We start from the raw sequence: 27,853 nt of genomic DNA on the forward strand, positions 1-27,853 counted from the left end.
GTAAGTCACAACTGAAATATATGTGCGACATCTTATTCATTCATTCTCTTTGTATCAAGCAGAGAAGTTATAAAGCAAAAATACATAATGCATCTCTATGCTAAGAGAACAACTTGCATATCACTGTGAAGCTGTTCCCTGTTGTCTCCTAATTCATGATGAAGAGTCTGGCAAAGTACAAATGAAGTCCATAGGCAGAAGCTGCAATAAAAATATGAAAGAGGATCAAGTAAAAGATCTACTACTGGATCTACTGGAGAGAGTCCAGTGGAGGGCTATGAAGACGATTAGGAGACTGGAGCATCTCTCCTATGAGGAAAGGCTGAGAGAGCTGGGCTTGTTTAGCCTGAAGAAAAGAAGACTGAGAGGGGACCTTATAAATGCCTATAAATATCTTAAGGGTGGGTGTCAAGAGGATGGGGCCAGACTCTTTTCAGTGATGCCCAGCGACAGGACAATAGGCAATGGGCACAGATTGAAGCACAGGAAGTTCCATCTGAACATGAGGTAGAACTTCTTTGAGTGTGACAGAGCACTGGAACAGGCTGCCCAGAGGGGTTGTGGAGTCTCCTTCTCTGGAGATATTCAAAACCCGCCTGGACGTGGTCCTGTGCAACCTGGTCTAGGTGAATCTGCTTTGGCAGTGGGGTTGGACTAGGCGATCTGCAGAGGTCCCTTCCAACCCCTACCATTCTGTGATTCTCTGAAAAGTATTACAAGACACTAGGCAATTCTACTGGGAAAGGAGAATACATCTTAATATGCCCAAATCCCCACCATGATTATGAAAGAAAACTTAAATGGTCAAAAAGGAGAGTAGAAAAAAACAACAGATACTTTGAGAAAGATACATGTTTCCTCAGTGGGAAAAAGAGAAGAAAAAAGATTAAGAAAAACAATTTTAGTCTACAAAAAGATAAAGTTCTTTACACAAAGTTTTGAAGCAGGTTGTTCTGCTAGACAGACTGCATTAGAACTCTATAAAGTTTTTGGCAAATACATCTTTTGGTCTTGCATATTAGCAGAAGACAAGCACAAAATATGAGAAAGTTGATTTGTTATAAAAAATATTTTTCTCATTTAAAAATAGAAAATAGTAGTACAAAGACAGAAATAGTAATGTTGTGGGGTAAAGATGTTGTAGAAGGAGACATAAAGTGTAGAACCAAGTCTAAAAAACCTTCCTCTATATTTAGTATTCCAGCTTGCATCAAAGATACAACAATGCTTTAGCTACAGCTGTCATTAGACTGGGCTCCACCATTTCCTCCCCTGAGCTACAGAAGAGCTTCTACATGTTTTCTAACTGGGAGTTTCAGAAGAATCCAAAGAGACACTGTAACGCACTCTTGAAAACCCCAGTCTTTACCAATCCATAGGGAGCTGCTAAAGGTGCCATTAATGTCATATGTCCATATCAGATGAATGTTTTAAAAGAACGTCTGCAGTGTACGCATGGCACAGTGACAGGCACAGTGATTAAATGACTTGTCCAAAATCATACAGGTAACCAAGCTATAGAAAACTATGCCGAGCTCCAGAACAATTCCTTAGCCAAAAAGCCATCGCTCCTGTAGAGTGCTCTTAGATCACAAGGTCTTAATCTTTATTGGGGTGAACACTGTATAATTTACAGAAGGGTCATATATAATGGATGAAAACATTACAGGAAGGGACATGACAGAGTTAAGCAAAGTTAGGGAGTGACAAGTTCAAAAAGGTTACAGGAAACATTTATATTTTATTTCTTATTATTTCCTATAACCTAGACTTTAGCTTTAATTTTAGGTTAGACTGAATGAGTTTTCTAACAAAACACAAACAAAACCAAGAAGTTCTATGTCTTTTTAGGAAAGCAATGTGAAACTGTTATGTCATTTATTACATTCTAAAAGTGAAAGAGAAGAAAAAAGTCAGTGTTCATGTTCAAGACAGTCCAACGTTCTATAGAATACAGCAGAGTACTTTCATCAACATTCAGTGATTATTATTGATGCTCCTTTTAAGGTTTATGACTGCAATACCTACCTCCATTCAAAACTCCACAGAGAAGACTTTATTCCTGACTTATCTTTTACTATAGAATCAGATGCATGAAAAAAAATTACTATAGTGTTACAGTTACTGCTCAAGAATATACATAGCCCTTACTCTGTAGCAAAAGTGAAGTTCACTTACTTGAGCCCACATTAGTTTAGGGCAAGCTGGGGTGATCTGACTTTCCTATCTCAATATGGGCAGACAGCTACCACTGCTTTGCTGATTCACTGTAATCTGACTATGCATCCATCCATGTTACCTTTGATGGACCCCACTAGCTCTCCCTCTTCAACACCATCAAGCAGACATCTGGTCCTTTTCTTGAGGTTCTTCTATTTATCTCTCCTTAACAAGCTGGCTTGTTATCTCACTTCAAACAGGGGGCCATCTCCACTCCCTCTGTAATCAGCGTTGATTCCCAAGTATGCACGTTGTATCATTTTAGGATATGCAAACTCTCTCCCCAGACTAGACAGGTCAACTTACGCATTTCATTTATTTTCTGCATTTGGCTCAGTGTGTAAGATGTTTACACTCAGTAAAATCATGTACTCTACCTCTTTTCTGGCCTCTGAATGGATTGCCTTCTAGGCATGTTTATAATATAAATAATAAATACTAATAATTACATAAATATATCACTAATTACTGGATGCTTGCCAAATAGAATACATCCTAATTACATAGAATTAAATGAAGATCAAGAAAGTGACCCATTTTACAACAAGGCCACCCATACAAATTACAAAATCAGAACTTGATGGAAAAATGTTGTAAACTATATAAAAAACCCCCAACCAACTGAATAAAAGCTTTGTCACCCTTATTCTTTAAAGCTTGACGTGAGAAGCTCTGGTCAAAATGATTACAAAATTCATATTTCCTTTAATGTCACTGCTATATTTGTTCTTGCCAGAGAAATACAGCCTATTTTTGAACAGTCACCTCCTTAAAAGGAGGAAGTGAAAGGGTATGGAATAAATATGGCCACACCAGTCAAGTTTAGGAGAATGTATAGACGCAGAGTTCACATAATAATCAATGTAACGGTCACTTCTTAGGAAGGAGGAGTGTAATTCCAATAGTAATTACTTACTTCCTGTACACCACTTGTGTAATTGCTTCAAAACAAAATGCAAATTGGAACATGGTCTTTGTCTTTTTAATTCACATTATAATGTTAGCTGTGCGATGGTTTATCAGACAAGCCTTGAGGCTAAGTGTGAAAAATTAATACCTTCTATTTTAACAGAGAAACTATGTGCAAAACAGTCTGTATGCTTTGTATCTGTTATAATGCTAAAAGGAGGTTTTTACTAATCAAAGGAAAATTTAACAGCTAATATGTGATGACTCCTGCTTACACTGTTTTTATTTTTAGTCTGTTTAGATTCTTCCTCTAGGACAAGAGTGTTGGGGTTCTTTTAATCTTTACTACAACTGAAACTTTAAAATGGGACTCTTTAGTTCCTCATTAACTGACAAAAGAAAAGTATAATTAGAGCAACTAATAATTTTTATTCACCCTCAACAGCCTGTATTTAGAACATGATAAAACAAAGAAATATTCCATAATGAGAGCAACCAATAAATTTGCAAGGTGCAAAAAAAGGAATAAAAACAGACTAATGACATAATTACTGATTAGTTACTTAGAGAGAAAATCCAAATATTCAAAACAACCCAAAGCCTAACAATAAGGTGAAAACAGGGGTGGACTTCTCAAGATGCAATATGTCTCTGTCAGGTAATATATTGAAGCAGTGAAGGGGTAGAGGCCCTACCAGAACCTTCAGCTCTAGGACATCATTCCTCCTACTCAGTGAATTAAACCCATTTAATAACGTATTAACGTAGAAATATGTTTAAAGTTCTAGAATATAAATCATGGGTGTTGTTAGCTTTCAAGGAGTTATGTTTTTAAAGCACTTAGGGAACCTCTGAAAATGAAAAGGCTATTGGAGCAATGTTTCATTGGAAGACAAATTCCAAAGAGATAGTACTGCAGATCTTATTGTTGTCCTGACAGCACTTAGTTGAGAAGTTTTGTAATCATTAAAAACACCTTTCTGTCTGCTAAGCAGTTCATTTTTGAGACCCTGATTTAATGTTTATTTTCCCCATTATGTGTCTGAAATGAAGTCACGCTGAAGATTCAATTTGTTCTTATCTCTGTTATTTCTTTCTTTCATGTTCCATATAATTACTAAAATACATTTACTTTCATGTTAATTTGCTGACCAAATTCTTTTCCTTTTCTGTCTTGTTTTCATGCCTTTTATCCCTTACTTAGTCTTTTAATGTCATGGCAGTATGGCTCACTTCAGTTTTATTATGAAATTAAAGAAATAAACTGGAAAAAGAAACATAACTATGTTACACCATCCGAGCACAATGAAACTCCTACAGCAGGAAAATTCACAGCTGTACAATCTATCTCCTCATCATGAGTAACTACAGTTGTACATATGGTGCACAACACTGACCTCAGATCTTTTTCACTCAGATTGCATCTGGTTCTTAATTAGTTTGATTTATAAAATGAAACATAATTGACACCTTGGCAACATCATGTTGCTAGCAGCACAAACAATAAATTAAGAATGAGCGAAGTAAAAGTCTCTTTGGTCATGTATGCATACTGGCATGCTGCATATATACAGTATTATCCTGTATTTCACCACTCACATTTTATGTTGTTTTGGGCTGGGTCATGTTTACGTAAATGTCCTGAAACAGCTATGTAATTGTGATTGATTCATATGATGGAAAAAAGACGCGCTATCTGCAATGATGTGATGCTGTGGACATTAGTCTCATTTTCCAATGTGCATATCCAACTGTTCTGTAATTGTCTGAAAGTTTGTATTTGCAAGGCTTGGGAAGAAGTTGTTGTCACAAAGCTAAACTAAAACAGGACTGAAAGTTTAAACAGCATTTGGAACATAAGTACTTCCAGAGAAACACTTTGCTAGCTACAAAACTGTAAAAAGTACAGATGTGCCGGGGAACACAGCAGAGCTGAAGAAGAGCCTAAAGATGCCTAAAACAGGACAATCGGCTTACCAGATGGCCCCTTCCTTGCTGGTTCATTCATCGGGTTCGCCTGTCCAGTCGAAGGAAGACTTGATGGATCACATCTGGCTTAGGGCGGAGGAGAGAGGGAATCTGTCTGGAGCCCTGTATCCTGAATACAGGAGAGGAGTGAATAAGGTTTCAGATGGACAAGAGAGACAGAATGGTCAAAGTGTGGAGAGGCTTGGTAGTGGAGTCTTTGAAGAGTTGATTCTATTTTTCTGACACTCAGTTTCAGCTAGAGCAGCTCTGTGCACCAAGAAGGATTCATCTCTTTAGCTTATCAAAGTGGTGAAAAGCACATAACCAGTCTAAGAAGGTGTAAATAATCCAGATCAGGTTAAAAAGTATGTTTGCAGAGGAACTGCACTTAGTCTTCACCTGTTCTGTGGTTCTAATTAGAAGGGAGTCCGGAAAGAGCAGTGATCTGCATGCAAGAAGAAAGACGGGAAAGACAGCAGAAGCAGGTGTCAGTGAAGGAAGTGGCACACAAAGGACTGGAGTGGAAAAATGCTGGTTTCCCATCTACGTTAACCTAATCTTCACTTCAGAAAATAACATCACATCCTCGTATGCCAGGGAAGTTGTTTCAAATCGCACTTAACTGATATTCAACATCAAGGGAAAACAGAACATCAGGGAATAACAGAACATAGTCAATAGTGATGATAGTAAAGAAAGAAAGGGGAAAGGAAGCAGAAAGCAACTGAGTATGAAAGATATATACTGAGAATATTTTCACTGACATTCTCAGACTTGATGGGACTAACACTACTGTGCCATAGAAAAGTGTAACCCTGCTAGGACTGCAAAATGCTATAGTAGAAAGTAGTTGAATATGTTACTTCAACTGCAATGTGAAATTATATAGTGGAAATGGATATGCACTCAGTGCCTGGCAAGACTTCTGAGCATTACTGGAATGTATTGGGGTCCCTTGGTAATATTATCATTAACTGGAAATTCTACCAGTCTTCTAGAATTTGAGAATAGTCTAAAGATCTATAGTACCAATTTCTGCCTCAAGTTGGTTATCACATAATCACTAGCAGAAAGGGCTCATCTTTTTGAGTCTTTAGACACAGTCTGTTACTTCATAGGATATTACATCTTAGAATTGTCAGATACGTAAATAAGAAAATTGATTCCTTTTCCTACAAAGAATAATCTAACATATTTTCTGATCCAAAGCAGGTTCAATCAGGTCAATTGTCTAAGGACTAAAGATGAAGAAACCTAAGTATAATAAATAAGGAAATGCTTTTCCTCTGCATTCCCATGTTATAAAAACAAATTATTTCAGGGACTTGTCACTTACCACCTAATGCACATCCACTCACTCCAGGAAAAGTATTTGCACTGGCTGAGTACCACTTTTTTGCATATTAATGAAGTAGAAGCTTAAATCTGTCCTTTCCTTTTTCAGGCCATGATATTCCTGCCTGTCTGCTCCAATAGTGAGGGAGCGTTGTAGTTTAATCTGGCAGCAGTAAGGTAGCATGGTGTTCTCTTATCACCACACAGCCAGAACATAATTCTTACATGCTTCCCAGCACACAGACCAAGACATGCTTGAGACATTACTCCTAGAAAGGGACTCAGACCCAGCACTGTACTATAACTTGTAGATCGTAAGTAGAATATAGTAGTTCAGGCCTGTAAATCACATTTTGTTTTTAACTGAAAAAGGTAAGCATGCATCTGAAAGAATAATTAAGAGTTTTCAGAAATACAATTTAATGTCAGAAGAGTCTAAATCTACAGAACTAAAATTTTTCATGGAGCTTAGCTACCTTAACTATCACATGATTTGTTCTGATAAAACTTAGACCTTTCTACTCAGCAAAACATCAACATCATCTTTATGCTTTCTTGCATTTCTTCTTATAAAATCTATGTCACAATTTATAACATAAGCAAAAAAGAACTTATTGAACAAAATCACCCACACTAAAAAGGAAATCTTTCAATAATTTTATATTAACAATTTCATCAATAACTATGTCATTCATACAAAAAGTCAATAATCTTTGATTGTTCTGGTATCCTCAGTTTATAAAAATGTTGAGCTTTGCTATTTAAACAGCTCCAGTTTTAATGTCATGCTGAGAAAAGTATTGATAATATGAAATTTATAATACATTTTTTCACACTATGAACACTCTTGGAGAAACATGATGTGTGCCTGTGGATGGCAGATTCTGGCACAGAAGTGCCAGGTTATAGGTTAATTTGTGTTTGTTGTTTCTTAATATATTGGAATAATTTATTTTTAACTCTACTGCTTTCACACTGAATGCACCTTGCTATGCAAGTATTCCTTATGACTTCTGGTGACAAAACTATGCCTATTAAGAGAGATGCTGATCAGTGCTGTTTCCTAGATTATGCAGCATATTCTTCCGCACTTTTACGTGCAGTCTTCTAGATGTTACTTCATACCACTAATACTGACAGACATCGTAGTAAAATATTTACTTATAGGATGCAAGACACATCCCTGATTACATCACTTAATTTTGGTTTTCAAGAAAACCACTAACAAGGATGTGACTTGGTACATTTTAGAGCTGTACCATGAAAGTCGAATTATTGATATCTAAAAGAAATGAGGATGATATTTAAACACATTAGAAATATATAAGCATGTGCTTTCGCTCAAAAATTGCCATTGTGAAACACCCTCTAGTGCAGATGGCAGCTGGGCCAGAGTTTCCCAAGGCTCTTGAAAAATTGTGTGAAACTGCAAAAATGTATGAGGATTTACTGCTTATATCCAAGGGACCATATGGGTGCTGTTATTCTAGATGTTCATTGTACATCCATCAAGAAATGATGAGTTTAATGATGTCCTTGCTAAGGCAATTTGTACCTGAGGTCAGTGGGTTAACTTTGAAATTGGGCAAAGTGGAAGGAGGGCAATGAAATAGCAGTGCCAACTCTTAGCTCTCTGAGGTATATATTTGGAAAGAAAAGTCAATCAAAATCACAGAAGGAGCTTTAGCTGGCAGCTGAGACAATGGCAGAGAGACTTATCGAGAAATGCCAAAAGAAACTGATTCAGGGAAAGAAACTCATTTTAACATGAGAGCTACTCTTGTGGGAACAAAAGACTCACCCTCCAGGTATGCATTTGACAGATGCTGCTAAAAATATTTTCAGGAAAAAGATGTGGAAAAAATCTAGGTTTTATCACATTAAAAACATAGTGACACAGAAGTACTTTCAAAAATGAAGCAGTGCTGATAATTTGTTTTCATTGTTAGGACATCTAAAAGAGGTTGCATGTAATTGTCTTCTCTGGCCATTTCTAAATAGCTTAGAAATATTTGTTTATTAATGGTAAAGAAGTGATGTGAAATAGCAAATATTTTAAATTAAGATGTGTAACAGTATATAAAGCCATGCAAACCATTTAGTGATTGAAGCAATTATACGAGGCTATTTCCTTTTAAATACATGACACATTGCCTATATTTTCTGGGTGGCACAATGAGGACATAAGTGACAGATTAAACTTGCTAGATGGAAAGAACAAAAGAAATGGACATTTAAACATGAACATTCTTGGAGATATTATAGGTATCATAGGTGTAATAGACTAAGCATGGCTGAGAATAAATATTGTTTGTTATAGAGAACCAACAGAACAGTTTGTCACTGAAGTATATAGAATGCTACAATTTAAAAAGAAAAAAACCCTCTTTACTATGCATTCACTAAAATCAGGTTGGCCCAAATTCAGAGCTCAAATCACTGGATGGACACTGAATATTTTGGGGAGCGGAGAGATTGGTTACTTGTAAGGCTATTGGACTTCTGCAGGAATAAGAATGAAAGCCAATAAGATGGTTCTCTTAACCCAAAGATAAGGCCTGTCCATGTTCCAAGAAACCCTGTGACTTCTACTACATGAGCCCTAGTAAGAGATATGTAATATTACATTTATACTGCAGACATGCACCATTTCTTCTGTCAGAAGAAATCCAAAGTCACTGCATCCAAAGGCACTGTAGAACATATGATTTGGGGTTTATTCCATTAGGAAACAGAATTTGGCATAAGAAAAATGGAATAGCAATGGAAACATCTTTTGGGAAAAACTTTAAGTCTCTTTTACTTTATGGCAAAGATGTATTTGCTATATTTTGAAAGTAAAAATTACATTGGTAGCATACCAAAATGTTCACATCTGCAAAAATGCTTTTATCATGAAATTCTGTTCTCACTTCTACCACCTAAGGAAACCATAAGAACATTAGGAAATCAATGCTGAAAACAGGTATTGCTGTGAGCCTATTGTTTGCGATGCAGGAGATGATCCACATACTGGCATTAGATTTTAGGTAACGCTTCATGAAGACGGCTCACCTGAAAAAAGATTATCAACAAATGCTAATTCCCAGAGGTCTCATTTCAATTTACTGATGCCATGACAGTACAAAATCCTTATGAGTTGTCTAAATTCCTGTCAGTTTTTTGTCATTTATTGTGATCCTGCAGCATTTTGGAAGGGTTAATTTCATTCAGCTAAGGAATCTACAACACATTACTAGAGTGCATCAACATCTGCCTAAACGTCATATGTTTTCATCTGAAGTTTTAAGTTTTTTCTGGTTTGAAGTTTGTCAGACACACTATACAAAACATTTATTTTAATTTTTCCCATTTCTGTTCCTACACAGAAACCCAGCACAAAGACATGTGAAAAATAAGTGAGTACTCAGTCTATATGAGTTTATGCAGTTAAGGATTTGTTATATCATGGAGTCACAGGTTGGGTCATCAGGACTAACACGAAAAACATTACATGATTTCCATGTTGCATTAACTTCCTATATTTTTATTACATAAGTTTATTATTTCTCTTGTGAAGGGAAAAAGGTTTATGTATCTGGCAATCTAAATGATTGGTGTTCCTTGTATTACAGTTTGAGAGAGTAGGATTGCTTTACTTCAGGTTATCAGTAGCTGCCCATTTAGCCAAGGCACAAAGCCTAAGAAATACTACTCAGTAACAGACATTTGAGTTCAGAAAAGAACAGAAAGAACAGACCAGGAGACATAAAAAGTAAAGATTTCTAAGACATGATCTAGAGACATTCAGTGAGATGCATGATGACATTTAAATTTACATTTTTACATTACATCAAAAAAGCACTACAGCCTTTACTGTTTTCGGTATCCTGTCTACAGAAGGGATGGTAAATATGCAAATTTAATAGACCAAAGAAATAAAGGATACTGGTATACCATTTCAAGGAACAGATTCTGATATGATCACAGGATAATTTCTATAATACATTATATAATCTTAGGAGAAGTAGTTTTTTTGTGGTTTCCCATGAAGATACACAATTGTGTTACTCAGTTTAACGTATTTGGTGATAACAACGTATCTGATCACAGTATTTGCAGTATATTTGGGCGCCACAGTTAATTACTGAAGCATCATGTGAACTTGCCTTAGGACAATCTGACCAGTTTAAACAATAGAATTAGCCTGCAGGCAACAAACTAAATTAATTAATGGTTATGCTTATGTGGATGCTTATGTTCCATATAGCAAGAGAAAATTCCAAAATACATGCATCTTAGATATTCTTTAGAATGAGGGACAGAAAAAACATCACAGCTTTCTTCCGATGGCAGATGCCAAACCATGTCATTTGCATATTAGTGCCACCAGATCAGATAACATTATTACTTCATGGAGAAGTAATTGCCAAATACCACAATGTTATCTATAGCGCAAAAGAATCCAAAAGGGTAATATCATTTCACAAATTCTCTTGAGGAGACGTACTTTTGTTTCTTGTCTGCACTTGAGAGAATTTTGGAGAAAGGCAAAATATGAAAAATCTATTTAAATAAAGAAAAAATTTACTAATTCTAGCAAATAAAAGATTGGGTTTCCATATTAGGTTTCCTGAGAAAATGCAATCCATTTATAATATCCATAAGAGGACAGCATTTCTTCAGCAGCCATCAAAGCAGTCTCTGCCACCTTGAAGAATTTGGCAAGGCCAAGAATATGGGAGGAAGTTGAGGCTGAGGTCACGGTCAGCAAGATGTCAAGGATTTTGTCCACCAGTATAAGGAAACGTTTTTCTGTTCCAAGCCTAAGTGGGTTATGCACTGATCTGATCCTCAGAAACACAGTTCTTCAGAAATGAGAGTAGAGTTTTTTATAGGCATTTTCTTACATTGCTTCTAATAAACCACACCAAACTGGCTTTTAGACAGCCTAGACACTCTTCACTAAAACTAAGGAGAAATTTGACTTGTGAGTTCAGTTTTTTTAGGAATACTGGAGTTTTTTCAACAAGAATAATCGCTCATGCTTATTTAGCAGATATACACAAGACAAAGTCATGATCAAGTTCATTGTTTAAGTGGCATAACTAAATAAAGCCTTACTAAAGATTTATGATGTTTAAGTGACATGAAACCTCACCGCAACCAAATTATACCCTGATTTTGGCTTTGACAGGAATATTTACTTCCTGTGGGACATCATATTCTAGCATCAACCAGAACTGGCTGAGCAATCTTGATGGAAAAGGATGGTATGCATAGTTGGAATTTTATTCCTGGATACTGAAAGATTAAATCAGAAAAGTGTCTTCAAATGGATTTTTAATTTCAAGAGATTTCAGTTGGTTGTTTTAGAGGATTTACACATTTAACTGATTAAAACGGATTAAAAACTGTGTAAAACTCCGTGGCAACATTGTAACAAAATTGGAGTTATTTTTCTAAACCACGTTATATAGAAAGGTTTCTCACTTCCTCTCAGATCAGGAGTCACTTTGCCATTGGCTGTGACTAAGAGTAAGAGTGGGTCTTAAATGGGTAACAGATTGGAAGGACAATGCTAAGACCTTTTCTCTGTCATGCTGTGCAAAGAAAACCACCTCACATTTTGGATGCTTAATTCAGTTTGTGTTACACTACTGATGATTATGAAATGCTTTTTGAAGAGTTTTGGTTTATCTACTCCTGTAAGTGCAGAAAACACACAGAAACTTATTTCCTACATGAAAGTACAAATATAACTAGAGATACACTTTGTGAATGCTATAAGAGAAAAATATGTCTAATGAAAAGAAAAATTCAGGTTATATTTAAACAGATTTAAGAATTTAGGTTTTTATAGTATCATTTAACAAAATGGTGCCATCATTCTTCTTGGTTGGAACAGCTAGAATAAAAAAATGAAAACAACATTTTCTCTTTATTTGACATTTCATGTACTACTTTTACACTCATGCACATACACCTCACACATACAACTTCCTATTAGTAATGGAGTAAATACGGATTTCCTTCATTATAATTTCAAATAAGGGCAATGAGAGATGGAAATTGACTAAAATTCCTGACTGGGTAGTGTTTTATTAAAAAAAAAAAATTAAAAAAAAAAGGCAAGATGGAAAAACTTTGCTGAATATTCAAGTAAGTATGAATACATAAAACACTATTCATAGCATCCTTGTGCTCATTGCTAGCTCTTTGTCACATGACTTTCAAATACATCTGTGTGCCAAAAGATCAGTGTGAATTTATTGCTCAACAATATTAAATGGGTCTCTTTTTCCAGCATGCATGAAATTCCACTTCTAGAGTACTACAAAATGACATGCCCTTCCAGTGCTCTAAAGCTTAGTGATACTAAGTGCCCTTCTGGACTTTGCTGACCTAGCAGATTTCTCTTTCTAGTAAAAGCGCCTAACTGAAACACTTTGGAAACTTTATACACACAACAAACAGGCTTAAAAGCTGTTTCCTTTGGGTGATTTAGTAGCTACCTAATTTTATGCTCCCACCTATATCCAGTCAACGTAGGATCAACATTTATTTACCAACATCATTTCAGATTTTCACCTTACAGCATACGTCTAGAATTTAAAATTAATACAAATAAAACAGGCAGTAAATCTATCCTTTCATTTTATTTAAGCCAGTCAGGTGTCTTCTGGATCTAAAATCAGTATTCGTTTTACTTTCTTCTTATCTACTGTAAAGATATTGGAAATAGCTTAAGAGATATAATGAAGGTACCGTTAAACAGATTATATACGTTGTAATTGCCCAAGGGACAAACTGGTGAAGTAATTGGAAGTCAACACAGCAATTCAAAACTAAGTTGTTCAGATACACATTAGATATGCTTCATATTTACCTTCATTTTTCTTGATGGTGAAATTTGGATTGTTGACCATTTCAGGAAGAAGACTGTACAGGAAATAATGTCCATTTTTAGGATCATCTTTGTCAATGGCACTGACAATCTGAATTACCTACAACAGAAAATGCTCTCATTAAGTATTCACACTCCTGATAAACATACTGTACTGAAAAACACTATTTCATTCTATTGGACACTTTCTCATTTGTCAACATGCCAGATTAAAAATGACATAGGCATACATAATTTGTAAGACAACCTAGGAACGAATTTGAGACAATTAATTCCTTGCCTATCATATCCTGGATAGGTCAGATTTATTAACAAAAATCTACAGGAATAAGTTTTAGATTGTTTAAATACCACATAAATAGACTTTTTTTTTTAATAACTGCATCTGAGAGACCTAGAATAGCTTTTGCTTAAAGAAGTTGGTCTCCAATCTAATAGCTGCATAATAGATCCAAGAGAGCTACGCAGTGTGAAAAAAATATAAATAGCTGAAAAATATATAAGCAGATGTTGTCTGTCTCACTGCAGAGGTGACCCTTTTGCAGAGGTGGAACATTTTCAGCTTTCTCTTTGCAGAGGTATAGGGTACTAAACTATCCATATGCATCAGGCCCAGGGCTGGTGTAGGTACTAGTAATTCTGCATCACAGCTAAGTGCGGTTTAGAATGGAATCCTGAATAAGTATCTTTAGACAGATATATTTTATGACTGTTCCATTTTTCAAACACTGCTAGAATGGGAAAGCAATAGGGAAAAAGGATAATGGCATAGTGAAGTCTGGAAGGTCAACTGCACATAATAGGTGCAGTTTATCAGGCAGTTATGCAATTTTTGTCTCTACTGGCTACATAACTGTTAATTCTTTCCAGCATTTACTATGTAAAAGAGTTGACTGTAAAAAATCACTTCACTGTCTCCAGGTTTTCAATTAATATACCTGAAAACCAGTAGCCCAGAGCATTAGTAATATGGGTTTTTAGCTCACAGATATTTTACGAAATAAGCTTAGAATATCATCTAGATTGGAATTTTTCAAGAAATAGAAACTGGGCATATTCTTTGTCCCCCCTTTTTTTTTTCCCCAGGAACTATAGATACCTCTTAATGCCCTATAGAATTCTTTCTTATATTTCAGTTATTTTCATCCATTTCCTTTATTGTTTACCAAATCATTCTTCCTCTGAAAATGCACCAAAAATTACGTGCAAAAGACAGACTTAGTGCAATACTACAGTTGGTATGTTACTTGCACACTTCAAGGAATTAGGAGTTAGTGTTCCCATAGCAACCTTATTTCTTTGTGCATTTACATTACAATAAGCTCTTAAAAAAAACCAGCATAACATATATATAGTGATACAAAGCTGCTGTATCTTTTACTCCATAGGGGTGAGAAAAGTCCGGTAATTCTCATTACCACATTTTTATTAATATGCTGATGTGCATACTTTATTGCTTAGTGTTGTGTGAGCATGTAATGGAACGCTATTGAAGTACTTCTCCAACTCTTAGTTTGTGGTTCATAACATGGTAGGGAATCTTCCAGCACTGACCTGCCTTACCTATCACTACGGATGTTTTTTCTTTCCTAGTAATAACAAGCATAACAAAGGTGTTCCCTATAATAAAATTGGTCAATACTAACAATAAAGAAAACAAGAACTGATTTTTTCACTACGTATCCACAAGCACTACAGTGAAAGATAATAACCCTTTGGCTGATCAGTCTCGAAATTTCTGAAATTCTTCCATGTAAAATTTCAACTTTGATGTTGTATTAAAAATTCATGCATATATTTGACTCTACACACATTGAGTAGAAACATAGTAAATCAGCATTTTTTGCTTAACAGGCAGCTCTGGATTGAAATTAATAGTTAAATGATCATCTAGGCTGACTTGGCATTGTAGTCTGCAGGTTTGAATTGCATTTCTACAAAGCCATATATGCCTGAAATAATATTCATTAAAGATTACCAGTATAATCATAATGAATGGTGTAGAAGGATAAACAGCAAAACAAAGTTCTTATAAATGTATTGTAACCATCTATGTGCGATTTTAATATATGATACTGTTTAAAAGTCTTTCCCTGCCATGCAACTTGTTAATCTAATTTAGAATGGTTCCTTATCATTAGTAAACTGTTCCCTACTTTTATTAAAAGTGTTCTTCCAACTGTGAAAAAACTTCTGCAGTTACGTTGGTGTTCATGGTTATTTCTGAACTACTTGGCAACCTGTAAAAACACTATAAGCAGTAGACTCATCAGTACAATTTTAACTTTGTCTTTTCAGCTATAGCCAGCCCTTTACTGCTAGAACCTCCATTTTTGCAATTTGAATGAGCTTTGACTCTTCAGAGAGACAAAGATCTGTCTGAAGATTTCTTCCATTAGAAAAAGCCAATTCTATTAGGAGAACTGAATAAAACAGAGACAAATTGCAAGAGACTAGAGGAACATTTTACTTGGTTTTATATTGCTGTAGTTTGAACACTGGCTTGTGCACTGATACATCATTGCACTACTTAAGTGTTTGAAAATTTTGTGGCTTTGTTTTGAGCAAACAGCACTTCACTGGAAAAGCCTGGGTATGGACTGAGGAATAGCAAATGAGGCACATTTTTTACTCTACATACAGATGCTCTGTTCTAGGAGTATAGGAAAAGAGTTTGGCTGGGCTGGAGAACAATCAACTGTATGGCTATAGCCAGCAAAACCATGAATGTTCTGGCTTTAGTAAGTGGAATTATCCAAAACAAAGAAATAACAGGTAAAGGCATGAGCTGGTTTATGGTTAGCTTAGAGGTACTGTAACAGTACATTCACTTTTATTTTTTTTTTCCTGAAACTGACAAAAAATATTTCTGGCAACTTTTTGTTGTGTGTAAAAATGTGCAAGGAGCACATAAATATGTGCATGGACACATACATTTCCTCCACCTCTCTCTTTCCTCCCCTGCTAGATGTAGTACCTCTACTGTTAGAGGTAGGTTAAAGGAAAGGAAATGCATCTGGCAATGTTATACATCAACACTTTTTAATACATTCTGTCACTTCACCAGCAGCTGCACTTGCCACTTGCAATTATATCAGAACCCAAAATAGAACACTTACAAACTGAACTGAACTGATGATTCAATATATTTATGGGCTGCAAATAAGGTTTCATAAAAGGTTCAAATGTAATCTCCCTGATGGTAATTCAAATTTGATTTGAACTTAGGTTTAAGTTGAACTGCAAAATTAAATAGACTGGAATACCATAACACAACTGCACCTTTCCCTCACATGTAACAGGCAAGTTTAAACTTTGGAGAAATATCCAAATTAGGCTTTTGCTACTATGTAAAAGAGCAGTGTCTTTCTCATATTAGCTATTTCATAGCTGAGATATCTAATTCTTTTAATTCTACTTCTGGCCTGATTAATATGATTTCTTGCTAAATGTGAATATATAACAACAAGAATAAGAAAAAAACAGTCAGGGAGTGTAGATACTATAATCTTTACAGGAGCAGATAATTTTTGAATGACAACTTAAATTTAGAACCTAACCTTGGTCATTATTCTGGATTGGTTACTGTTCCAATAACGTTATTTGTTTAAAACAGAATAAATTGCAGGATCAGTGCCACCTCATCCATGCTAGCAGCCAAATATTTAATAACCATCTGTACAGTTCACACAAGGATTCATGCTCAAGAGTGACATCTGCCATCAGATCAAGAGTGTAAAAGGTGATGGTAAGATGAAGAACGTCATGGTTTAATGAAAATTTTCCATAAGCACTTAAACAAAACCTCTTTTACTAGCTGACTCTTAATCGTCTCATTTAGTGTTTTATTCCAAAATGAAAAGCGAACATTTTTCACCATCTCTTAAACTACCTGAAATTTGATAGGAATACCTAGATATATACATTCAGAAAACACTGTGAAACACAGTTTTTCTGGTTTCACAGAAGCTTATGAGCCCTGGATAAAAGTATATTCATTAGAATTTAATATAGCCTAGAAAACGTAACTACTTGGCATCTGAAATCCACCCTGAGCTAAACAGAAATCCACTCTGAGCTAGAAGAACTTCAATACCAATAGTAACATAACTGTCTGCCCATAAGGGCACATTTCAATAATCTGCTTTTCAGTGGTTAGAGAAAATTCTCATTTCTTAAATGACACATTTTTGACACCTTTTTAATAAACATAAAGGGGCATTAGAAGTCAAATCATCTTGTGTAACAATCCAGTCTTGGCAGGGATAGGTTGTCATTTACTACTATATAGGTTGTCTCTTAATACTACTAAAAGAAAATAATTTCTAACTCTATTGTCAGGTAACTTTCTTCAGAGAATAGTGAATTTAATGCCTAACACCCACATGAGACACAGAAATAGTTAGATTAACAAGACTAGTGTCATGCTGTCAGCTGCTGTTTGTTTAAATAAAATGTCACAATCTAGAAATAAATGAGAAAGTTTAAAAACAGTGAATTGAGAAACACTGCATGTTACAACAAGCTGGACAAAAGTTAAATCTCATTTACACTGTATTACATTTTAAAAGTCCGTACATTTTCTTGAATGTTTATCTTGTCATTTGTGTGGCGTATGAGATATTCTTCTCTATTTCTGTACATTTGTCATTCAAAATGGATGCCTTTTAAGAACCGTGTTTCATTTTCCTTGAAAAAGGCTATACAGGTTAAATCTTGCTTCTGAGATCTTGCCATGTTTATTTCACCTTGCAGAGTGTTATGTAAATTCCTTTCCCAATCCTTTAACTTCATTAAATCAAGAAGCAAACAACCTGTTAAGTCTTTTTTTTTTTTTGTGAAGTACCATAAAAATTTGAGCTCCACTTCTCCAACATCCTATCCCTCTTTAGATATTTCATATGGAGCTACAGATTACTTGACTTTCCATCAAGTTCTCGTTTGCTTTCTTGCTTTTTTTCCCTAATTGAAATAGATAAGTAAGAAATAAACAGATAGAGATTCTAACTCAGATATGGATAAGGGGAAATAGTTTTATTAAGTGTTTCTTCTAAATTATACCTGGGACCAGCTGCAATATAGTTCAACAACCGAACTGGAATTCAGGTTGGATTATACTTTTACCTATTAACACACATGAACCTATGAACTGATGAGCTCCATCAAACAGTGGAAACAGTGGGAGCTTAAAGAGACTCAGAATTTTGTCTGGATATTGTCCCAAGCTACCTACCTTTAACATAAAACCTACATTTAAAAAAATAGGTGTGTCCATATATGGAGAGATGTGCCACAGAATACAATCATGGGTTTATCTTAAGCGAATGTTAAGACTTGTTAGCATGAACACAAAGACACACACTTTGGGAATAAAGATGACAGGGAGAAACTGCACCGCATTCTCACACACCAAAGTACAAAACATTAAAAATATGGAGAAACTTACTTGTCCAGGCTTCCCATTCTCACATAAAAAGGCTTCATGCTCTGATGCAAACTCAGGAGCGTTGTCATTTACATCAAGAACTTTGATAGCAATGGGCACCCGGGACACTTGACTGTGGTTCCCTAAGAAAATAAATCAAAGCATAAAAGGTAAGCATATTTAATTTGGGACTGATACATACATGCTTACATAGTAACGATACTCTTCCTGTCTTCTGTCCTTGCTTAATTGGGTTGTCTTATCTGTAATGGATCGTAGAGTTGGAGCATGAGATAAAGAAGGATGGCCAGTATTTTCTAGTTGAAAAGAATAAATAGATCCCTATTGCAAACAGTATTTGTTGGAGATTAGCTCGATGAAGACCTTTCTTGGACTAAATTGTTAAGATTTTTCTTTGATGAAGTTTGTATTGTTTTATTGATAAAGTCCATTAGACGTGGAACAGGAAAGGCTGTAAACAACATAGATTTATTTCTTTGTTTATCTTTGGCAGAACACAGAGCATTTTACTCTATTAGTTGTTCTGACTGCACATCTATTATTTCTTCATTACAAATACGATTAATGTGGAGACCCACATTGTGAGAAAGACAGATGGTAGATTGACATAGGCAAAACTAGGTAGTACTTTGGACTATTAAAGCACTTTGATTCATCTGCCACTGACCAAAAATATGACCCATGAACTTCTTTCTTCACCGAAATAAAGCCTCATTATTTACAATATAAAGCTATTTTGCACAAAAGTGTTTATCATCATAAAAAGTAGAATAATCTTATCAAACTGTAAGGAAAGAAAAGCTAAACCAACAGTTCACATTCTACCCTGAACAGATTTCACAGGCAGTTTCTAGTGCCTTTCCTTCAATTCAGTATAGCTAATTTATTTTAAGAAACCATTTATAAATATTTTAGACTATTTTTCCCAAAGACCGAAAACAAGAATTCAATTTAAACTGAGGTGACCAGCTGATTCAAAGAGTTTAAAACACTATTCTACAGCACATTCATACCTCTACAATTAACTCAACACCGGTTTCAAAATCCATCTCTTAGTATTATTTCACAATCATAATATTTTATCTTGTTTATATCATCAACAATTTGAAGAACTGCACACTGTGTGAATTAAACTCTAGGTCTGACTTGAAATTGAACTACGTACTTTTGCCTAAATTATTACTGCAGGCAAGAAAGCTGCTTCTGTAAGTCAGGGTACCAACTTACTCACAGTTGTTGTGATAGTTTAGTACCTGCCCAAAGCTTTCATCAGTCCATGTGGGTTCTGTTCTCTGGCAGTACAGCACTGGCTTAGGGAAAGGCAGGCCAGAAGTTCCTACTGCCTGGTAGTCACTGTACCTCTCATAACAAATGTCTACAAAGCAGAAGTACATCAGGCTCCACCAGTGGGCAGGTAGCAACTGGTGGCAGCCCTACAAGTGGCAGAGATGATTAAAGAAGGAATTGCTATATACACTGTATTTTTTGTGGTTTCAATCAAAGTTACTTGTGTTGTGACCTGATCAAACCCTAACTCTTGCATCCTTTTTTCTCCTTGTATGCTGAAGACAGACATAATTTTTGAGGCTCCACCTATAAATCTAAATGTGTCAATCTCAATTGCTCTGCTAACATTACTTTGAAATAGCATAAGGATAACAATCTCAAAAGACAAAACTAGGCTATCATCAAATGTACTAGTGCTCTACACAAAGGCTTCATGTTTTCTGAATAGCCTGAAATATTATGATTCCATCTGTATAGGATATGAAAGATTACAAGACATCAGACTTCCCATTTGAAGGAGTCAAAAGTTTTAGTTCTGAAAGAAACATGTTACAGAAGAAAAAGAAATCCCCACCAAAATATTGCAAGAGTAATATTTATGTCCATTTTGCATCATATAATTTCACTTATTAACAGGTGAGGTAAACATTTATGCCATGAAATAATAATGTATTTGAAACCAAATATATTTCAAATGTATTTGAAATCAAATAAAAGTTAATATGTGAATCATTAATCTGAAAGATTTTAAACACATTTTTTATCTTAACGATAAAAATACAATGAACCTTGAGCTTATCAGAATTCTCAGCACTAGTGTCATACTTAAACGCTAAAGATTTACTTTTATCTAAATTAATGAAATGATGGCAGTTCAAATTTTAAAGACATTACAGAGAAATGTAATTAATTAGATAAGCTTCTAAAGAAATTATTCATGTCCCTTGTGACTGCCCCCAAAATGTTTGTCTTTCATCAGAAAGACAAACATTAAATTTAAAGATATTATAATTAGAAACTTGATGAGAATTCATTGAAAAAATTAATTTACTAAACACAAGAGAGACCCAACTGGTTTGGAAATCTCCAAACAAGGGGATATCCACTGCCTATAAGGTTTCTTGTGACTATGATGAAATTTATTGTAGAGAAAGAGAGAGAGATGGAGAGGGAATTTTATCTACTGCTTGTACTGCCCACCACACTGAATATATTGCATTGGTTTGTCATTGCAAACTTTTCAATGAAATTTCATTTTATGCTAAGTGTTTTCCCTGTAAATAAAAATCACCCTAAGCATACCTATTCAAACAGACTAATGAATTCTCTCTAAGCAAATCCAGATTTCACTTGTGGATGAAAACACTTTGAAGATAAAATAGCTTCATCTGTCCGTTTTCATACTTTTAACTTCTGCAAACTTCTCAGTGGTAAAACATGTATGCACAGGATGTCCCTCTCAAGTTTAAATCTGCTGCTGTTAGCAATACCCAATATCCTTGAACAAAAAGTAGAAAGTGATTGAAGTGGATCCACTCTGATACACAGAGTGCACAAACTGTTACGTTTGCATGGGCAACTGTCCTTCATACAGTTGGCCTTTGTTCTGATCAGTATTCATTGCTCAGAACTTTTCCTCATTTATATGAGCGGAGAGTCATTTCTTTCTAAACTAGTGACAAAACTGAGTTTTAATTACTGTGTTTTTTTCTGTTTGGTTTGTTTTCTTTTCCCATGAACCACCCAGTCAATAGAATTAAGGGAGACAGAGTCTTCTTTCACCTACCAAGTAGATAGCAAGACTGATTGCTTAAGTTCCAATCCATTATTTTATGCAAAATCACAAAAGAATTGAAAGTTAGAGACTCTCTCTCTAAGGCACTGACAGAATTTGTAAAAGCTTCATCACATGTATTTATTGTGATGCATAGTTTAAAAAGCCTTACCTTGAATCTTGCAATGCAAGTATATCATTAGGACTGTTACTTGAGAAACAACAGCTTGGTTTGAGAAATGAGCACACTGAGGTGCAGAATTAAAAAACATTGAGGAAATTTCCATTAGTCTAGTATACCAAAATTCTTTTCAGAGTAAGGCTGCTCAGAAGGACTTAGTTCTTAATTTCAAATACACTCAACTGGTCATCTGTGGACACCACTGCCACAGCGCAGCGTGTAGCTGTAAGAAACACATATGCAAATTGTGTATATAATTTCCTAGAAACACAGCTCTTTTATGTCTCTGCTGAAGTCTCAATTACTGCCCACAGTTCTGAGATCCAGTGGTCTGCTGTAGATGAGCACAGCACACACACAAATAAAGGAACATCTAGACAGACCTAAGGAAAGGATGAGTCAATGTAAAAATAACTAGCGGAACTTACTAGTGATAATAAATACATTTCCAAAAATAATGGAAAGTCCAGTTGAGTTTAGAAATGCATATTGAAAGATTTACAAGAATTATAAGCACCTAAAAAGCTCTTCTGCTTTTCTCCTCAGTTTTCAAGATTCTATTGGAACATTAAATGCTTGAAATAGGCACTTTGCTGGTACTCATCTTTGGGTAACATACCCATTGAAACTTACTTAGGATTAAAAAAATGGCTGCAGAGTTTGATACAAAAAGGAAGAGGCAGATGAGATAAAGACAAATTTTTAAAAATCCCCTTGTCAAGCCATTTAGTGTCTCCCAGTCGGAGATTTTGGAGGCTACAGACCCATGCTAGTTCTTATTGTGATCAACACATTTCTTTCTTTCTGGAAAAAACCTACGATGTGCATGTAACATTAAAAATTTGTAATGCAAAGCACTAAGCATTGTTAACATTGTTACTGCACGCAGCAAGTAATACTACGAGTAACTAGAGCTTACAAATGAAATTTTTGGTCTTGTGCCATAACTAACAGAATGCAGCTATTCAAGTCCTGTAAACACTTAAACACTTCATAAGCATGCTTAAAACACTGCTCCACTGTCTTCCCTTCACAGATACCCATACAAATGGTCTTAAAGAGCAGTGGTCTTTAAGAAAGAGAATTACTGGATTACAAAATTAGTTCATAATTTGTTTAACCCAAAGAAACCCAGTTTAATCCAGTGTTACTTTATTTAAATTAAATAATCCAAAATTACTTCAAGGTTCTCTTTAAAAAGTCATAAGCTGTCTTGCATTTTAACTAAAATTAAATACCTGAATAGAAAGTATACTCCTAGAAAATAACAAATCTTTTATTATTGTCATCACCACATGGCTTGGAAATGGCTATTTCATGCTTCTCTGATTCAGTGAAACTTCTACTATAATAATATTTTAAATTAGAAATAGATGAAGTATTAGTTCCAGCAAAGAAATAAAAATAAAATCTGAATCACTGACTTAATAAAAACAACAGCACTTGTTTTACACCCCTTATATTTCAAACTTATTAAGTTGTATTTTAACAGACCCATTCCCCACAACTTTATCAAGGTTTTGTCTTCTGACTTTACTAAGGTAATCTACATGCAGGACAAGTTTATTTCTCCTGTTAGGGTTTATGTTGTTGTTTTCTTTGTGCAATCCTCTACTTAGATAACACCACAGCTTATAACAATTTTTTTGCCATATAAAACTGACAAATCTAACTTCAAGAATCCTAAGAAACAGAGATGCTATTGTGAAACTGAAATTTTATTTATGTTGAACTTTAACTACAGAAATCACATACTGCAGCAAATACTGTGTTCATTTGTCTGAAGCATGATGTAATGATCTGATTCGAGAGACTGAGTGCCTGAAAGCGACTCTGAAATTTTCAGGAAAAGACATCAGTAATTGGCAGTATTTCTGTTAAAAATAACAGAACATAAGCTGTTTCTTAATAAGGATAAAATTCAAGCAATCAAACAAAAAAACCAAACAGGATTTGCCACTATGAAGATTTACATCTCCCCGGAAATTCTTGTATTTGTAAAGGATAAGAAAATACTCAGAGCTGTGGAATATCTCTAAAATAATATAAACATATCAGTGCATAGCAGAAAGGCTTCTATACAGGTTGCTAAGACAAGAAACAAACACTGCTTCAAAATTAATGTTCCATTTATATTTATTTCAGCACATTGGAACATATTAGAGGAATACAGATTGTGGCGAGTCTCTGCGTGTACATGTGTGTCGGAGGGTGGCAGAAAGAAAAAGATGTGGAACATATTTCTTGTGATTGTTCCTTAAGTCATTCTTCGGGAGAAAAATAATAATAAAGTTGAAAAGTTTTGTCTCCTTTCAGTAGATCACTTGGTTTATTTTGTTATGGTCTCCAGAAGAAAGACGAACAAGTCAAGAGAAAAAGAATGTGACATTCTATTTTCTTTTATTCATTTTATTTCCTCACTGATAGACTGTCTCATGTTTAACCAAGGACTTGCTCAACATCTTCCACCTCCTTCATTTTTGTCCACTTTTCATTGCCATGAAAAAGATGTCAGACTCTTGGAAAATGCATGCTTCCACAGGCATGGACAGATTCAGAAGAACTATACATACCTGCTAACCAGGGGGAATGTGAGGAGTGTATTTGGACTGTGTATCCTGGAAGAGAGGACAGGGAGGAGCGGAAACTGAGGACAGAATACATTTTCAAGTCCTTGACTTCAAAGCTGAATTTGAAGTTAAGAGGTTTCAAAAGTTCAGCATCTCCACCTGTAAAGAGGTGACTAAGATAGGCCATGTACCTACCTTCAATCATATATAAGATGTATAGCTTGGGACTAAAGGATTGATTATACTTTCACGTTGCTGATAGTATCAAAAGAAAAAGGGTAAAATTTCTGTGATGGATGCAGAAGCCATGCCAGAAAACATTAAATAAAGCCATATTCTTCAGGCCTTGTTCAGAGAAAGTTTTCACTCCCATTTTCTGTGGGGTTTTCTTTTTTTTTTTGCATTAGTGCATGCAAGATATAAAAATTATTTAATATAGCCCAAAACCGATATGAATTTTGAATCAATTACCTACAACATGCAGAAAAATGAAACATGCCTGCAAAAAGACCGAATGGATCATTGTCTTAAATCACAGAATCATTTAGGTTGGAAAAGACCCTTAAGATCACTGACTTCAACCGAACCAGTGAGAATCAGCGATGTTCCACCTAACCCTGCCCTGAGTTCTTTGCTTGCCACTGTAGTCGCAGAGTAACATAAACAGACTATTGTGGTGTGTACTTTTCCCCTTCACTTCAAGGCTGGATTCACCTCCTACTGAAGTTAGTCTTCTATTCTGGAAGTTAAATCTTGTCCTTGTCCTTAATATTACATTATCTATTTCCTACATTTAAAATAATATAAGATTTAAAATGTAAATATATTTTACAGTAAAACAGGGACTTAAACTGGGTACTTTGCTAACTTCAAAGTATCAACACTGATTTATACAACCTGACAATCAAACTCTATTTTAAAAAAGTTACTATATTCCTTTCGTATAGATGCAATACAATATATATCGATGGAATCAGTTAGCCCCCGTTCTGCTTCTCTGAGGGCAGGCTATAATTTGACATTTAAATGCAACCTCTTTGTTATTTTTCATACCATTAAACCATACAGCTATTCAGCAGCCTAATTAATAGTTAGTCTGTAATTACCTCTGATCCTCTGTGAACTGAAAGATCCATTTGCAAAACAGGAAAATGTTTCTAATTTTTTGCAGAAGTATCACATTTTTTTTGGTGTATATGCATGATATGGTCTTGTCTGAATGCACAGATAGATCAAAAGGGCTTGGAAAGGCAAAACTACACTGGAAAAGCAAAACATCCCCTCACATGTAGTTTACAGCTGTGAAAAGGTTCTCTTCTTCTATAATCCTAGTTATAAGGGAAAATCAAAAGACACTGCTCTGTTTAAATTTAGCCATGCACGATAAGAGAGGAAAAGTTATCCGCTGCTGCCGTGTGATTGAGAACCAGGGGCCATGGTAAGCAAGCTGCAATTTTGTCTTTGAGGGAGCAGAGATGCTGAAACTAATTCATATCCACCTTAGAACTGGAGGGGAACAGGAACTGCAGGCAGCCCCCACCTCTCGTCCCATCCCAGAACCCCCCAGAAAACACAACAACCCAGAAACTCAAGGGTTTCTCATTGTTATAAATCACTTTGAATGACAGTCTCCCTTTAATCATGATGTTTGTGTTTTGAAAAATCTACTGGAGTTTCACCGCTTCCTATTCATTTTCATGGACTCCATAAAAAAAAATGCTAGAAAATATAGTAGATACTATATGTACTCTGTAATACATGAGTGCTCACTACATGTAACCTACATATTGCATAAAAGAGTGACTGGACTGCATGGGGTACGCACTAGGAGAGAGAAGGGAGGATATTAAAGTAGGGGGAACACAGGGATGGGATAAGGCTTGAAAAGAGTTAGAAGGGGCATCCTAATCAGAAACTGTAGCACCTTTTAAATATTTGAGTAGCAATTATGGGTACTTGTCTCTTGTCAGAAGCTCCTGATGCAAACAGCATGTCCTTAGAGACTGTTCTTCTGCATATCTAATTTTGACCACAGTGAGCTTTATATTCATAGTGACACATAATCAAGATATATGTGACACATCAATATCAGTAAACAAATATATAATTCAAAATAAATTATTAGTATAGCTGCTTGAGCGGATTGTATTAGAAGCTGCTATAGTCACGTCAGGTTTATGACAATGAAAACAATTCTGTTTTATTCACAGATCCTAAGTAAATCCTTAAGGGAAAAAAGAAAAAAAGAAAACAGTACACTGCCAACATCTTTCCACCCACACATCTATCCAGAGACCAAACTTCAACAAACGGTGGCAGAAAACCATCTGTATTTCTGATACAGTGCTGTGTTATTGAGCCTTATTCTCTAACGAGGATGCGAGTCAGGATGTAGTCTGCAGTTACGTCACATTCAGTAAATGAACTGTGTTACATATTTCGGGGTAAATTGTCATGCGTGCAAAAATTAAAAATATGGTTTAAGTTTCAACAACTATTAGCAGTGGACTTGTAAACTATAAAGAAAGGCAAGCTAGAAATGTTTGAAGTTATACAGTTACTTTTTTTGGGAAAATCAATGCAAATTAAAGAAAAAAAATTAATGACACCTAACGTCAAGAATAAGCAATAGCAAAACAGCATTTGTGCTCTCTGGGAGAATCTGCAGCTAGGAAGCACTATTCTACAGACTCATACTTTTTGAGAAAAGTTTTTCGCACTTCCTTGTGGCAGCTACCAGTAAGAGGGAAAAAAGAGTTAGGAAAACAAGGAACCACAGAAAACCATAGGGAACCACATCTTTCTGTTACCTTTATTACACACACTAGCAGTAATAACAGTGTGATGAAATACTACAAGATCTTTACTTCTTGTGGATCACAGCACCACAGACTTAATTAGGATTCCAGATTTTCTGAGGTAGTGTTATGCCTTAATCATTGTGAGGAAGTAACAGGTTTTAATTTCTAAATATAACAAGGAGAAAAGATTTCCAGAAAATAATATGGTGCCATTAAGGGACAGAAAATAACCTGCCTTAAAAAATAAACCAGTGAAAAGGCAGGGAGAAAACTGACTGAAGAAAAGTTTTAAAACACAACTAATGTACCAGGGCATGATTTGCTGCTGTGTCACTCAATTCCGGCTTAATCAAGGGAGTTGCACTAGCATAAAAGAGTCAGGAATCTGGCCCACACTTTAGAGCAATTATATTGTTAATATGCTAATGCAGCGTGCATATTAAAATGTTATAAAATATTGACTTAGATATGCGAGG

General features: G+C 35.3%; 1 protein-coding gene across 1 annotated transcript in view; it reads right to left on the reverse strand.

Moving 5' to 3' along the window:
- The window catches only part of CDH8 (cadherin 8), a 150,560-nt gene that overhangs the window by 15,634 nt on the left and 107,073 nt on the right, over nucleotides 1-27,853 (reverse strand). Inside the window, exons 10-11 of the mRNA XM_075433595.1 lie at nucleotides 18,765-18,886; nucleotides 13,301-13,418 (exon numbers count right to left, since the gene is read on the reverse strand). Of these exons, the coding sequence (XP_075289710.1) occupies nucleotides 13,301-13,418; nucleotides 18,765-18,886 (240 nt within the window). The remainder of the gene's footprint in view (nucleotides 1-13,300; nucleotides 13,419-18,764; nucleotides 18,887-27,853) is intronic.

This window comes from Opisthocomus hoazin, chromosome 12, assembly GCF_030867145.1.
Source record: "Opisthocomus hoazin isolate bOpiHoa1 chromosome 12, bOpiHoa1.hap1, whole genome shotgun sequence".
Lineage (NCBI taxonomy): Eukaryota > Metazoa > Chordata > Aves > Opisthocomiformes > Opisthocomidae > Opisthocomus > Opisthocomus hoazin.